Source organism: Anabas testudineus, chromosome 12 (assembly GCF_900324465.2).
Source record: "Anabas testudineus chromosome 12, fAnaTes1.2, whole genome shotgun sequence".
Classification (NCBI taxonomy): Eukaryota; Metazoa; Chordata; class Actinopteri; order Anabantiformes; family Anabantidae; genus Anabas; species Anabas testudineus.
In genome coordinates, this window is record NC_046621.1 from 9,178,951 (window position 1) to 9,195,914 (window position 16,964).

General features: G+C 41.5%; 1 protein-coding gene across 1 annotated transcript; it reads left to right on the plus strand.

Annotated features, from left to right (window-relative positions):
• The first annotated feature begins 482 nt into the window (after positions 1-482).
• Positions 483-8,817, plus strand: zdhhc8a (zinc finger DHHC-type palmitoyltransferase 8a). The gene is made up of 10 exons (XM_026353784.1): positions 483-769; positions 5,302-5,423; positions 5,521-5,678; positions 6,074-6,246; positions 6,356-6,458; positions 6,567-6,658; positions 6,739-6,868; positions 6,972-7,086; positions 7,285-7,397; positions 7,504-8,817. Exons 1-10 carry the CDS (start codon positions 666-668, stop codon positions 8,791-8,793), a joined length of 2,400 nt encoding a protein of 799 aa, XP_026209569.1. The 5' UTR covers positions 483-665; the 3' UTR covers positions 8,794-8,817.
• The last annotated feature ends 8,147 nt before the right edge of the window (positions 8,818-16,964 follow it).

The following is a 16,964-nucleotide window of genomic DNA, read 5'->3' on the forward strand; positions in this document are numbered from 1 at the left end:
CTCTGATGCTGTGAAGACCTGACAAAAACAAACCGAGTGAGATTTTTCATTCCACTTAACATTAAATTATTTTCCCCTCAGGTCTTTTTTTTATCAGCATGAAGTCAAGTACTTATTTCTACATCTGTCTATTGCAAGGAGGACATTTGTTATCCTTAAAGGTAAGTTAATGGTCTTTTCACATGACAAAACCCCCCAGCTTCACTCTGCAGGTTGTAAATATGAATAATCCCTTAGTAAATGGATTTTCTACAACAATTAAAACACAGAAAAGCTTTTTGTTAATGATAATGATAATAATGATGAGTCACTGATGAGCAGGTTTCCACTTATTGAGAACTGTCCTCCTCATCTTTTAGGACACAGTAAGCTGCTGTCACATCACAGCAGGCTCCTCGGCGTCACTGATGAGCTCAGGCTCCACCTTTAGGATGAACCGGAGGCGGCGTGTCTCACTCCGTGAGCCGGCACAGACAGGACGGGCTGCGGGGCTCAGCGCTGCTGCTGCTGCTGCTGCTGGTGCTGCAGGTTTTTTTGGTTGTTTTTTTTTTGCTCCCTTGCATCTGAATTCAGATTTTCCAGCGCAATCTCTGTGGCTGATGTACAAACAGGGATTTATGCTGGTGCTTTCGTTAGGATGAGACGCTGATGACTTTGGAGATAGGATGCCCGCCAGCGGCGCCGACTCGCTCAAAGCCAGCTCCTTCATCCCGGTGTGCACGGCTGTCTGCCTCCTGGTCGGCTCCACATCGCTGTTCTTCGTCTTCACGTAAGTGCAACAGAAGAAATAAAAAAGTTATTGAGATGCAGACAATCTATAGCATGTCTTTAACTCATGCAGACACTCATCATCACTCTCCATGCACTCATGCGGTCTGTGCATGAGGAAACACTCACTAAGTTGCAATGAAGCTTATTTTTAATGGTGCGTTTTATTCACATTTTGGATTTTTTACTAATTAAATGGTGAAAGCTTGTTCAAACCAGCAGGCTAAAAAAAGACATTGGACCATTTTCTTCTTGGTTTTCCTCACTGACTTGACTCTGCAGGCAGATCCACCAGGGGCGGCCAACATCTGACCTGGTTGGCTCATAGTGTGGGATGGTCTGGTTGCCTGCCCACAGCATCCTGAGGACTGTGCACAGTTTAGGGGATAAGCCACCCACATCTATCAAATGTGCCACTTTGACCCGCATGCGTCATAAATGTAACTGTAACTGGACGAAATCAACACTTTCTGGAAATCCTTTTATCTAAATTGTAGTTTGTGTGTTTATGAATAGGATGCTTTAACATGAAGTGCGTTGGAACTGGTAATTTTAGCTTCCTTATTTGACCTATTTGTGAGGAGAGTCAGAAGTAGTGGGAGGATCAAAAGGATTCAGTCAACCTGACAACGCGTGCAGGAAAAAATAATATTTTAAGAAGTCAGTTTAAATGATGACTACAGGCTGTTTGTAGTTTACATTCGGAAAAATAACTACAAGACCAGCGTCATGTATTAAAACAATAGTCTCAACAAGAAGAACACACACATATCCACTACTGATTTAGTGAACGAAGGCTCTCACCTAATCAGCTATTCCACTTCTCCGACCCGTGACCTCTGTAGCCATATCTGTCCTAGTTTCTCCTGTGTACTCCAGTCGTTCACAGTTTCCACTGGAATCTGACACCAGATTGGGAGGATGGGATTAGCATCCATGATGCCATGTGATCCCCCATCTGGGAAAAATGAGAGTCTGGAATCTTTGAGTTTAAGAACAGGAGATATTTCCCATAAACTCAATTTCACGCCGTCTGAGATGCAAAAAGTGTATTTTTATTGTACTAAAGCCTTAAATCAGTTTTCAATTTGGAATAACTTAAACCCATTTGCACCATAACATGAAAATACTTTACACTTAAATTCATATCACAGCTAATTGAGCCTCAAACACAACTCAGTAGACAGGCTTAAACTTCACTGGCCCCCTGGATTCAAATGGCCCTAAACTACAGTACATTGACCTTTAATTGAATAGTTAACAATCTCCCAATCGAACTGCCGGTAGCATAATATTTGACAGGAACTAAGCGTCTTGTGAGCTGCCGGTGATTATCACTACAGTATATGAGAAATAATTAGTTTAATATCCTGCGTGTCAGCAGCTGCAGCTGATGTGACTCCGATCCTACAAAAGCAGAGATGGACAGGTGACGCGGTCGGTTCAGCCCTGCCTTGGAAACACTGAGTAAAGAGGACGTCATCTGTCACGTGTCATAAAATCACCCTGGCCTTTAGCCTTCTTACTATGAATCATGGGAGCAAACAGCCAGGTCCTGCATCCTCGTGCTGTGCTGTACTTGGAATACTTTCATGCACAGTGGCATGTGAATATTCAGGAAGTGTAAATCACTTTTTGTTGCTTTCTATATTTACCTACACTTTGACCTTAATTCAAGAAACCACGACAATCTTAGTTTTTTGTGCCTCTGGACTGTACAGTGTGTGCAGTAAAACTGTAAGGGCTCTTGCCTGTTAGATTCATCAGTTACCGGTTTCCTGTTTTTGTTCCTTTGACTGTGAACCTTTGTTTGGGTTAGTGCTTGAGGTTTTGTGCATTGTTATACTTGGGCGAGTCACCTACGCCCAACAAAGAGCGCTGACACTAGAAAGTTCAAGAAAAACGTCTCTTGATAGTAAAGCTATGTTTCACTGTACGGTGCTTATCTACTCAGTGAATTGCATGTTCGTAATAAGAAAATATACTAAAACTAGAAAAGATCTCTTAACTTAAAATGAATTTGCTGTGTCTGCATGCATTAGAGGTTCACTGGAATATTTTTGTCAATTGTCAAGTGCCTTTCTATTTTCTGAATGATGCACAGTCACAATAGGAAAGTCACAGTGTGAGAAACTAAACCTGTTGTGTTTAGAAATGTGACAGTGATGTAATTTATGTAAGTGCGACAATATTTCACAAAAGGAGCCATGGTTGCCAGCAAAAGTCAACTTGCTGTCTGACTGACTGACTGACTGACTGACTGACTATGCAGTGTCTGCTGTGCCACTGACCCACTGTGGGGATGAGGCCAGTGTGCAGATTGCAGAGCAGCTTACTGTGTGATTTAATACTGCTCTGCCCGGCTATTTCATTAGGTGGAGCTTGTCTTGCAACGCTGCAGCGTAATGAACTGCCTCTCTCTGCAGTCCAGAAGATCTTAGAACAATGACGGCAACTCACTATCTATCTATCTATCTATCTATCTATCTATCTATCTATCTATCTATCTATCTATCTATCTATCTATCTATCTATCTATCTATCTATCTATCTATCTATCTATCTATCTATCTATCTATCTATCTATCTATCTATCTATCTACATGACATGACTATTGTTAGTGTTTGTGTGGGGTCACTTTATGCGTCTTATCTAATTTACAAAGAGACTCTTGTCATCTTGTCATCAGCATCAGTCCTATAGCAGATGAGACCGCCAGCAGTAAATCAATTGGATTTTAATCTCGGTGCACACTATACACTGTGGTGATGTGCTGAGTGATACATAATGAGTTGACTGCCCGCTCTGTGTGTGTAGACTCTAACGTGAGGAATCCACAATGCACAGGACTGGCAGAAATGGTCTGTAATCCAGAGTTCATAATCCAGAGATTACTGGGTTTGCAGCTGGCATGCTATCAGCAGACCCCCTCCCCCACAGTCCAAAACCAGCTGGGGGGTTTGGGAATTGGAGCTGCTCTGGGCGTCCCAGTGCAGCTCCAATTATCTAATAATTGCATAATTTAAACTTTATTTTTACTCACTCATGTGTTTAAAATTGAACGTAGGAGCCACGTGAGAAAATGTGTACGGAAATAATAAACAGTGACCTAGAGCATTCAGTTACAGTTCGGTTACAACAAGTGTAACCTTTGATTATGGAAATAGAAAATTCCCATGCAGTCTACTGTATATGTAGGTTAAAAGTGATGTTCAATCAAACACTGTTAGTATAATCCAGTGAATCCTTTTCTCTCTGTCTACCGCTGTAACCTGATTACACTGCCCCTCCCTCTAATCTGGCACAGCAGCGGCGATACAATCATAGTCCCATTCAGTATAATTCAGTCTGCACACATACACACACACACACACACACACACACACACTGAGTTGGTAGAGGAGATACGTGACAGTTGTCTAAGATTTTAGGGCACAGAAAGATTAAACTCCTGACAGGACACTCAGCTCAATACTGTGATAAATCACAGGTTCACGTTTGTTGATTTATTTAGTTTAGAAGCATTTACAATTTCCTAGAAGGTTTCAAATCTATTTAGATAATTGAATACATGAAAAAGTAATTTTGCCAATTTTCTTGGATCTATATTAATATGAATATGAATATAAACCTTTACACCAATGGAGTTAGAGCAAGGCTGATAAATCAAATGCCAGGAATTAGCTTATTGCACACATCCAGTGTACCAAATGAAGGATAAGAGAATCACAAACAGCCTTTGTCCACCTTTATAGCATTCCATAATGTGCCGTGCTTCCCATGATGCTTCCCACTGTTCATTAAAATCTAATCTGAGGGATTCTTATCTAGGCATTTTTTACAAAGTAAAAGTATTGAAATTTGAAAACTCAGAAATATCTTTATCAGTGTTGGCTCCTGAACAACCAATGAATCTGTACCTGTCTTGTTAAATAGGATTTATTCCAAGTTCTTTGGATGATATTTGAATTTGAAAACGAATTATATGAATAACTGACTGATTCTTTAATTCATTTATTAATACAAATGATTTATTCTACATATTTGTTGGATTGAGGTTCTCAGATATGATGATACACAGCTTTAGTTGTACTCAGGGAACATGATGGGAATTTTTCAACAAACAAACAAACAAACAGAAATCATAAGTTGCAGTCCTTCAGATTGACACAGACAGCCTTTCCACTGCTGCAGGATGCAGAAATATTCTTCCAGGACAGACCCTGTCCTTTAATCCCTTGCTGTGGGCACTGGTGAATAAACAACAACTAATACTGTACATGCTTATCTATCACTGTAAACAATTACTTTTGGGATCCACTGGTCCCATGACAATAAATGGGATGAAGATTATCCCTCAAAGTCTTTGTTGTAGCCCTGATTCATGTTAACCTCAACCCCTAAGGGATAGATACGTGTTGGGCTCAGAAACATTGTCAAATCCTTGATTTACAGCGTGAATTCTACTTTGAACATTCAAGTGCACGAGATCATTTTTCATCTTTCTTTTATTACTGTGTGTGTATGTTCAGATGCCCGTGGCTGGCTGTGACCATCTGCCCTGCTGTGCCGCCATGCAGTGCCATCCTTTTCCTTTTCGTCCTGGCCAACTTCACCATGGCAACCTTTATGGATGCTGGTGTGCTCCCAGTGGGTTAGTAATCACAGTGGTGATGTGCTTACAGTAGGACTAATCATTTTCTCTGGATGTGTGGAAGTGTAATTTTGAAATTTCCGCGTATTGTTTTCAGCTAATGAGGACGAGGACAAGGACGACGAGTTCCGTGCTCCTCTGTACAAGAACGTGGATGTGAAGGGTGTCCAGGTGCGGATGAAGTGGTGCGCTTCGTGCCATTTCTACAGACCGCCACGCTGCTCACACTGCAGCGTCTGTGATCACTGTGTGGAGGTGAGTGCGCGGATGAGTTCAAACAAGTGAGAGGAGGTCGTGTGACATTGATAGTGGAACTTTTTAAAACCAGGAATACTAGATAAAGGGGAGGGTGAGGACAAACGTAGGAACTGGTGGGTCGGTGTTTATGAGTAAGTATATCAGTGTGTGTGAACGGGGGGATTTCCGCAGAGTGTGATGCAGGGAGATCTCATCATTCAGGTTAAACCTTCTCTTAGATCCTTTGTAGAAATGCAATTTGAAAACCAGTTCAGATGCTCTGTATAAATATACACAGTATATCTGATAGTCCACAAGTTATCTCCACACAATCTGTGGTGCAAAATATTAATGAAAGACTGATGCTTTTTTTTTTTGGCACTGTTTAATGAGATTTGTTTTTCTCCTCCAAGGACTTTGACCATCACTGTCCCTGGGTGAACAACTGCATTGGGAGGCGCAACTACCGTTACTTCTTTCTGTTTCTGTTGTCACTGACACTTCACATGATCGCCGTCTTCACCTTTGGCCTCGTATACGTCCTGCACCACATGGACGACTTATGGAAGCTGCACTGTACGGTCACGTATCCTTAAACACGCTCACCATACTGTCTGTGTCTTCATCTGGGATTTTATATGTGTAAGTAACAACTGCCACTACTTCAAAGCACTTTTCCTTATGAGTTCTTCCAGCTTGGTGGTGATCAGTATATCAGGGCTGTTTCTTATCCCGGTCCTGGGTCTCACTGGATTCCACCTGTACCTTGTGTCCAGAGGCCGCACCACAAATGAACAAGTCAGTTTGATTTCCTAACTTTAACACTTGTTCATATCAATACATTTGTAGGGCTTTACAAAGATGCATCTTTGAATGGTTGAACTTTATCTCTTCACGATCCCACAGGTCACTGGGAAGTTTCAGGGTGGAGTGAATCCTTTTACACGAGGTTGTTGTAACAATCTGGAGTATCTCGTCTGCAGTCCCATCTCTCCAAAGTAAGAGACACTTCTTTCATTTTATCGTCTGTGTAGCTCGTTGGCTGACTCTTTGCTGTCTCTGCCTGCCTATGACACAGGTACACAGCAAGACCCTGTAGGAAAACAGTGATCCACATTCAGCCTCCGTTCCTCCGACCGGTACTTGACAGACAGATGCCAGTGAAAGTTAATGACAATGGGATACACAGTCAGGATCTTCAAAATAAAGTGTGCACGGTCATAATAAGCACATACAGTCTAATGTTTTGTCAACCTCATTTGTCAAATATCATTAGATCTCACTTGATTCTGTGTGATTTTGTTCTGCCAGCGAACCTCGGCGCGAGCCGTCGAGCTGTCTGACATCAAACAAATGAAGACACCACCAACACTGCCACCAAAGCCAGAGCACGGTCTGCTGAAAAGCCATCTAGCTGCTGTGGACGGTACTGGAGACAGACACAACACCACAGCTATGTAGAGCAAAACTAACAGTGAATGTAGAAGTCAGGAAGGTCTAAAAGCAAAAGTATAAATTAGCTTTATTGTTTAAAACTCTCATTTTTGTTTTCATTACTTTATTTCGTGGATATTTGTTTGTTTCTTGATGCTGAGAATTAAGCCCAGGGTGATGTCTTTTTTAGAGATGGGACATCATACCAAAACCATCATCCCTGTATCCATTCCGACTGTGCCACAGCTGCGGCCTGTCCTGGAGGCCATATCCAGAGGATCATCACCCATTCCTCCGGAGCAGGTGTTTTAATATGAAGTGTAATGTTAATTTGTTAGATTGTAGGAGTGTGGCACCTGACTTACAGACTTTCAGCCTAACATGCTTTTTAATGTGTGTGTGTGTTTAGTTGCTGAAGACAACAGAGCAGCAAGGGAACAACAAAAGTCCTGACATCCACTCTGAGTCCAAAGAAAGCCCAGCGAGAGGCAGCCAGCAGCCGGTCCAGACTTCACTCCAGACCACCACCACCTCCAGCTCGCTGCAGCTCAACTCCCTGATGCTCAACACCCGCTCTCTCACCCTCAAACACAGCAGTCGCCACGGCAGCAAATCCCACCTGCCGGCCATGTATGCCGACAGTTTGGGATCCAATCCCCCACCTGGCATTATCTCCTCCTCCAATTTGATGGCCAACCACAGCAGCAGCAGCCTCTCGTATGATAACCTCATAAATCCCGCAGACCCTCCGTTCATGGCTCAGAGAGGGGCCCTGCCTGTTGGCTACCACCCTCACTTTGTGGCCCTTGGATCAGATGGGACTGTGGTGCAGCGGCCTCCTCCTCACAGCTACAGCCCTGTGTTAATGGATGTCACCAGACAGTCTCCTCAGCCTCGAGATACCTCACCCTCTCTGCAGGGTCTTAACACTAGAGGTCCCTCACCTTCCTTTCAAGGTTTCCTTCAAAGAGACCACTCTCCTACTTTTCAAGGGCTGTTGCCAAGAGACCTTGCATCTCAGAGCATAATGTCACGAGACCTCCCCCCTCCGGGTCTGGCCATACGAGATACCGCTTCGCAAAGTCTTCGTGATCTCGGTCCCCAGGACTTGACGCCTCAGAAGTCTGCTGCTGCACGCTATGACAACTTTTCAAAAACCATCATGGCATCTATCCATGAGAGACGAGAGATGGAGGAGAGAGAGAGGATGCTGCGTCTCCAAGCCAGATCCCAGGCCCTCTATGGCCCAGATTTGGGGATCTATGATATTCCCAGCAGACGTAGTCTGCCACCGGAAAACATCCGACCTCCGGGCTCCCGTGGACCAACCCCTCCAGCCTATGGCTCCAGAGAGTTTCTCATGAGTACAGGCATCCTCGGTTATGGCTTGAGGACCTCGCCTCTTTCCAGCTCCTCCACATCATCTCTGACTCGTGGCCCAAAAACCTCCACCTCCCCTCTGCAGAGCAACAGCAGCAGCAGCCTGCAAAGCAAGGGCAGGTCTTCCTCTCCGGCTTACTGCCCTGCTGACAGACAGACTCAACCCCTCCCTCCCTCTACATCCACCCTGCCTCGTTTACCTTCCTCCTCCACTTCCTCTTCTGTACCCTCTTACGCCTCCTATGCCACAGCTAAACGGACCTCGCTTACACATTCCTCTGAGGGGAAGGACTCAGTTACCCTGGGAGGCCTGAAATAAGACAAAAAAAAAAAAGAACCTCAGTACAAACAACACGTTTCTGATGGTGTGAATGAATCATCTATGCAGCGTTAGCCTCAGTCTTCACAGCACCACAATACTTTGTAAATAAAAAGCCATTTGGGACTTTCCCATGTGGGAAGGTGTGTGAGCAGCAAATAGAGTGATGGATAAACTTAGAAATATTTTGCAAATCATGTAGGATTGACCAAATAAAAAAAAAAGTGATTCTCAGGACAGCTGTGCCTCCTCTTAAAATAAAATGAACAAGCGAGCTCTATAAACTCAGTCAATACAGAAGAACTATGCGAAAAATATGGATGAAGTCATCATCTATTTGTATGTGTTTTGATATTGCTTTTGTGAAACTACGTAATACCACATGATTTAAATTGTCTCCCACTGCAACAACAAACAAACAAAAAAACAAAAAAACAAACAAAACAAACAAAACAAAAACCTTATTTAATAGATTTTTGTAGTTGTTTATATGAATAAACTTATTTTGTAATTTTTATTTCTGTTTTCATGTTATTGTTCTGGTCTATGAATGAGAGAAGTGACGTAAAGCAGCGGCGATGATTGTATTGCTTGAAAAAGTGAAATGCAGCCATACGGTGGGGTGACTGACAGACTCTGCAGTGGCGGTTTCTGCACTGAACGTGTATCTGGCACCCTCTGGTGAACGCTATCAGAAGGTCTAGCAGATAAAAATGCCAGAAAACAGCATGTTGTTGATGACAAGTAATGAAAAAGACCAGGAGAGGCTCTTTGGTGTGGCCTGGATTTCAAAAGTCCATTTTACACAGCAGTTTATAAGGTGGCATATTAAAATAATAAGCAACATCTAGAAGAAAGAAATGCCTACAAATCTGCTGTGTTGTTATTTTTCTATTTTACTAACAGATATTTTTTAATAACAAGAACTTTCACAACCTCGAGCTGTGATAGTCACACATTTTCGTTCGGGCAATAAATAACAAGACTTCTTTCTTTGTGGTTTGAGGTTTTCACGTGAGTTATTGTTGACCTCGACCTTACAGCAGGTGGAGGTGCAAGATATGAAAGCATGGCAGGCTCTCGCTGATTTCAACTCTTGGCAGGAATTTGCTGCACGGCTGAGTAACTGTGGGTCCAGCGGGATTGTAAAACAACTCGTTCGCGCATTCAGGCTTAGTTAAAGACCTGACAACAACAAAGGATGTGGCGCGTGAACAAAGAAGCTGCTCAGTCAGAGTGCCAGAGAGCAACAAGTACAACGCAAACAATGCTGTTCAGCAGTCGACCGTCAGAGCAGCTGCTCTCGCCAAAGCAGTCTGACAAGTTTGCAGATTATGTTACACTGTGAAGACAGTAAGAGATTCACAGCATTATCAGAAGAACGTGTGAAAACTGAACTGCAATTACTGAGTCACTGACTTCCTCTGCTGAAGTACACATGAACCAGAACTCGTTTTTTAATTTGGTCCCCTGCACTTTATTGATCCCCAGTACGAAATTTACACACTAATGATTGAAGCAGCATATAAGCTTTGCAGTCTCCATCTACAACATGAAGTGATGAACCATAATCGTAACCAGCAATCATAATCCAGTAACGTCATATTAACTGATGTGAAATGATCCTTTCTGTATAAAAAGTATTTTTTACTTTTGGTACTTTAAGCATCTTCTGAGTTAATACTTTTACTAACTTTTATTGTGATTGCAGAGTATTGGTATTGCTGATATAAACACATCATTACTACATGAAAAAAACATTATAACAGAAACTAACATTTTCCAATCAAGCTCTTCTCCATGATTAAATGTTTCATTGCAGAAATTTTAATTTGAAAATATATTTGCTAGCACACACCTGTTATTTTTCTTTGTTACTCCCTTGTAATTTTGAAATAAGCTGCTGTTTATCTGTCTGGGGTAATGGTGCAGACATTTATCTTGTGCTTGTCTATTTCAGACCCCGCAGAATCAAACCATTTGCACCATACTTTCTTTTACCTTTGCTTCAGTTTCTCCTGCCCTGGACTAAGACAAAATATACTTACATAAGCCAGCACTGCAAAAAGGACTTGTGTGCTGGGATAGACAGTTTGATCTTCTGATGTTTTATCATCTTTACTCTGTTGTTTTCATGCTGTTTTTGCAGAACCTTCCTCTCACTCATCCTAGTTTTTGTAGCCAGAGGTAAAGTGGTAACAACGGTAATGACAAAGCCGCTGTGCAAAGAATAATTGCAGGTCGTTGAGTTACAGGAGGGGCTCAAAAGTAGAAGCTCCCATATCTTACATCATGCTGTTTTTACAATGTATTTTCATGCTATACATGTGTTGGAAGAGACTGTTGTTCTTATACGCACAACATATTTGTCTCAATCATAAGCCAAGCTGCAAATGTGATGCTATATTTATGCTCATCACCATCACTGATTAATTTGCATTGTAATCACTAAACATTAGCTGAAGGGACTATTCACTAAAGCTAGTGTCCTCTGCATACAGACAGGCTTTGTTTCATATGCCCAGGTGTCGAGTTATTCCTCTCTGACTCCATCTCACACTGGCTGTAGCCTTTTCTTTAATGTTACTTGCAAAATTGAAAAATTACATACAAAATTCAATATTAGTATCCCCTCTGAGAATCTGTGTTTCTGGTGCTCTGAGTTATCCACAGAAACCACATTTCATTAGTTTTTATGAGACGTTTCATTGCAGTAGTTTCAATGAAAACTGTTCACAGTCTGTAGCTCACAAAGAGAAGTTAAGAATTTAAAATTCTTACACAAATTTATTTGAAAAATGGAAATAAAAGAGGAGAAAATCCTGTGTAAAAGTTGGTTTTAAAATTTGTCTAAAGGTGTGAAGCTTTTAGTATAAAGTGTAAAGTTTTTATGTCTTTGTGTTAAAGTTTCATTGCTTTAGTGAAGGGAGAGTAAAATAACAATAAGAATAAATAGAGACGTACATTTCGTGCCAAAACAATACTTCTTGCAACGCAATCATCAACTCGACCTCTTAGCAAACATTTGGGCAAACAGAACCTTTAATTCATCTCATAAGATTACACAGCAGCAAAATCCTTTCACATGTAAACCTTTATAATCAGACAACTGAACGCCAGTCTAGACAGTGAGCTTGGCCGACGGGGGCGCCGACCTCACACATTAAATGTCATGATAACAACAATGACAAGCTAATAACCAGCAAATAGTAGTATGTGTTGCCCTGGTTCTTTTCACGTCACATTATATTATCGTAAACAGGGAACGCACGAAGAGCAAATAACGGCGAGGCTTTGTCTGATGATGTGGACTCACGATAACCTCTTGACATGAGCTGATTTCTTTCTAATCAATTTCTAAGTCACCTAAATCTTTAATGACACTTCAGCTGCTGCAGACTGACCTACATTTCTGCTGCTGACTCTCTCCGGTAGCAGTGGGTGCATCTCTCTTTCTAAGTCTCTTTCTCTCAGCTCATTGATATGCCTGATCATCAGAGGCATCGTTGAACTGGCTGATTGTCATTTTCAGCTGCGGTGCCACTGATGCATTTCATTTCCTCTCCGGGCTCTCTGTTGGTGTGATTAAGCACTTGCTGCAGGGGCACTTGACAAGTCTGAGTTGGATTGATAGCAAACCTGCCACCTTTTCTAATATTTACATTACATTATTTAACAAGGGGATGTGCGGTGCTGTTTCAGGAGAAGTTGTTTTCTGTATGAATGATCCTGACTGGCAGTTCTTGCTGTTCCCGCAGCTCACCAGGGGGGTGCAGCAGTAAGTCGATGTGAAAGTCAAGACGTCAGGTGTTGCTTTGTCATTTATAGTCCGAGGGCAAACTCTCAATCGGACAGGATCCTTTCCCCCAAAGCAGCAGCACTTACACAGATTTCAGATGCACTTTCTGCAAATAAAATAGTTTGTCTGTGCTTAAATTAAATGTGATCCTCTTTGAATATCTGAATACGAAAATGAAATGTGACCTTTCTCTTCTGAAGCCGATTTGGTGACCTTTTCTGGTATTTCCAGTGTTATTATGCACTCTCTGTGGTAGCGCCATCAGAAACACAAGTAGCATTCAACACACTGTGCTGGCACTGATTTCCTTTTTTATTTATTTATTTTTTTTTCTTTGCAAACTCTCTTCATAGATGTTTATTCTCCATGTTAAATTGAATTAGCCTCAGCTGTACATGCCAGAGCCTGAACAGAGCAGAGGTGGGCAGTGCGGGGGTTTAATTAGGACAAAAATCCACACTGACTGTGCCTCTGTGCAGAAGAGTCTGCAGAAAAGGATGTAAAATGCCCTGCTGAGCACCAAAGACTGTGTGGGCATTTTCACTACATTTATTGTAATGTAATATGTCTTTTTTCTCTGTGGGTGTTTGTCCACTGATACTGTGTTTTACACATGCCAGTGTGTATGGATAATGGGCAGCAATAATTAGATTCATCTCTGTCACATTTACTACCAGTTACTGTGGTGATGGCAGAAAAGCTCCACGCGGCAGCATTAAAACAGCGTTATTCACAATATACGGCTGGGTTGTGTGGATGTGCCTTGTTTTCAACTTTCAAATTCATCAACACACTCAAAGAAACGAGTTTAATGCATTTTTGTTTCAGGCCACAGGAAAACATTAAATTACAGAACAGCAACAAAATGAAAACAATTTGTCTGGTATTATAGTTGTCTGGGTGGGCAGTGGAGCAACATGAAGTCCTGGAAGGATGATTGGACTTCTAACATTTTCACCCAGCACAGACGTCCTTGGTGGCCTCAACAAAGGCACTCTTTTTTATTTATTTAGTACATAGACAGAACATGATAGGAACAGAAAGCATCACATCATGGAGTGGTGTCAGACTAACTAAGAAGATCCTATACTGCACATCTACACGTAGTTGTTTTCCATTCTGGTACTAGGTGCACAATATGTGCAAGACACGTTGGAAGTAGTGAAACTTCAGCAGGGCTTTAAAGCTCTGTTATGATCCCTGAAGTCATCACAAGTCAAAGAACACACAAATGCTCCAGTTGTGGAAAATGTCTGACGGTCATGTGAGTCACTGTCAGCGAGTCAAAAAAGGGGCATTTGATGTGTGACAAATCCTCCACTCGAAATCCTTGCAAGCTCGATTCTATTCCTCCAGTAAATAACATTCAGGTTCATTCAGGCGAGTGGAGACAAACAGGACAATAATCAGTTCCTCTGATGACGTCTGACACAGCAAAAGGTGTGATCAAAACTATATAAAGGTAAAAGGGGGGTGGGAGAGCAACAACAGAGCTGCACAAGGTTATACGAGGCCTTTAAAAATCAAACAGAAACATTTATGGAGGCTGTTATAATACACTGTGCAAATTCCTTGTGTGTGTTCTGACTTACATGAGGTAATTAGTTCCTCAGGTTATGGTGTGTGATGGTTTGAGACTGTTGAATCCCTTCGAGAGTAGGTTAGTGCCAGGAATATAAGGTAATGTTAAATGATAATAATTCTTACTGTGGTGAGTCATTTGAACTGAGATAAAGTCTGCACAGTTGAACAAATGTTTAAAACACTGGTGTAGCTATATTGGTATAAAGAACGCAGCATTCTTTATCTTAGAGTACAATGGCCAATATGAAACTAGAAGTCGGCATCATGTTAAAGATGCACTAAACCAGAAACCAGTGTGATCATATAATTTGATGAAAAGAAGTGGATTTCTGTCTGAGGACACTCAGTACTCATTAATAAATTCCACTAGAATCGAGTGGGACGAATGTGCAGCAACTTCAAAAATATCTAACTGCGTGGTAAAATTTTAAATTGACACAAACAAAATACAGAAAATACAAATCAGCTTCACAGCTTTAGACGAGTACTGGCTTCATGTCTTTGTTGATGCCGCCACTCGGGGGCGACAGAGTTGGAAATGGTTAAAGTCTACAAGTAGTGACTTTAAAATAAGGGGTCCTGGAATTAATCTGCTAAGTGCTGAATGAACGCTTTAGCAAAATGCCAGATGATGTTCAAAGTCAAAGTGCTACACACCCACTCCCACCTACACCTCCTCCGTCTTTCTGCCTCGCTTCATTAAGAACATTCTGCCTGCTGCACTGCCACATAAGATTTGCACTGCGAAGTGCAGAGTTGTCCATTATTAATGTAATTCCAAGGGATAATGAGCTGACAAAACCTACACATGATGCTGCTAAAAGAAACGGTTAAAGTTCGAGTAGGGTTTATGAATGACGTGTGATGAACAGTCAGTCTGGGTACCTGTCAGGGCATGTAGGGGTGATGGAGGGTAAAGGGTCATTGGGGTGTAAATCTAGGAGAGTCATTTAAATGAGTTGAGTAATCGGCTTACAGTTGGTGGTGGAAGCTTGCCAATAACTAGAAGTTAAAAACAGTTCAGTAAAAATGACGGCGCCTGCAGGCAAGACACCAACGCACACTGAAAGTATTAGGTGAACACAGACTCTTTGTGTCACAGCAGCTCTTATTGTCAACTCAACCATGAAACGACTTCTCCATGCAGAGAGATGATGTAGCGATGATGCAGAATGAAGTCCTTGGAATAAAAAAAAAAAGTTGTGGTTCAGACCAGTCTGTGTGTGCAATCTGTTAAAAAACACAAAGGGATCATGCTGGTGAGCTGGTAATGTTTATCAGCTTAGAAGAGGAAGGAGGCTCCTAATGGATGAAATATTAATTTGTGGCTCACAGATCTATAAGGCTGACATTTTGTAACATTAAGTGCAATAAACCCAAAGTTATTTCTGCAAATTCACACTCGTAGAAAATGTCAATAAATCCAGTAAAATTCATTTTAAGTACAAAAAGGTCTCATCCATCACGGGTGACATTTTCAGCTCGTGCCGTAAGGTGTCATTACCTGCCAGCTCGTGCTGACTCCCAGTCACTTCTGCGCGTTTTTATTTTTCGTTTCACTGCTCACATTGATGGAACAGATCAAAGCTGCGAGGAGAACAAGTTTGGATTTGAAGACGGATCATTTACAACTTGAAATAGGCTCAGCACACGTCAGTGTAATATGCAAAATTAGAGAACATAGAGGAAAGGCCAGAGGTTATGTTGCACACGTGTTTATAGTTTCTGGTCAATGAATCCTACGGAGTAATCAACTGACTTGATTAATAATTATAGAAGGTCAAATTTGTTGATAAATTCTGTTTAGTGTCATCTACTGGCTCATAAAAATGTCTGATCGAGATGGCGATGATAATGTTTTTATGTTTTTAACAGATCTTACACTAAATAAAGCACGTGTATCAAAATTTTTCTTTAATATTTGTATTTTTCGTGTCTGCATAGGCTAGATTATCATGTTTCCCCTGTACAGCATCTTCTTCAGTACAGCATATTCTGTTCCCCATGTGACATTCAATTGAAATCCTTCACCAGAGTATCAAACCGTTAAAAATACCTGGAGTGATGAAAGTGCTCTGGTGTCTGTTCGGTGACCCAAAACCATTAAGACACTTAATGCTGGTATTTTTCATTTGATGGAACTTGTGTTTTTCGAGTGTGGAGATGATGCAGTGGGGGGAGCGCTGAACAGCCGTAATCATTTCTGGAACAAATGAATCTGCTTTTGCGTGTCAGAAAATTTTTCTCATGTAAAAAAAAAACAAAAAAACCTGCTGTTTCATGGATGTTGCTTTGAATTTACTATGAAAGGATCAAAGATTTGTGAAATTTAAGGAGCTGTCTCACTTGTTTTCTCTCTGAGAATGGAGAGTCTGAGTAGATTGATAGTATTTATCTGATTTACTGATGAAATACAGTACAGCAGTACAGCACCTGTCGTCTGATATCTAAAGAAGTCTAAATGAAAGACAGCTGATAGACACCACTCTTCTGTTGATGATAGCATCATCACAGTCACTTAAACTGATTTTGGCTGTCTCAGTGCAAGTGGTCTGGTGGCAAATTGGAAGATGTTGCGGATTTACTTTTAATTGAGAAAGCATGGGAGACGCTGAATGTCATACTGATCTAGTATTAATTAGTCAAGTGGAGCAGTAGATTTGATCTCATACCAGCTTTGATTATTTTGGACCACTTCATCTGATACCAGACCCCTTTAAAAATGAGCCAGGAGCTCACAAAATTCCCAAAGTAATTCAGTTTATGGTGAGGACACGTGAAAAACAGC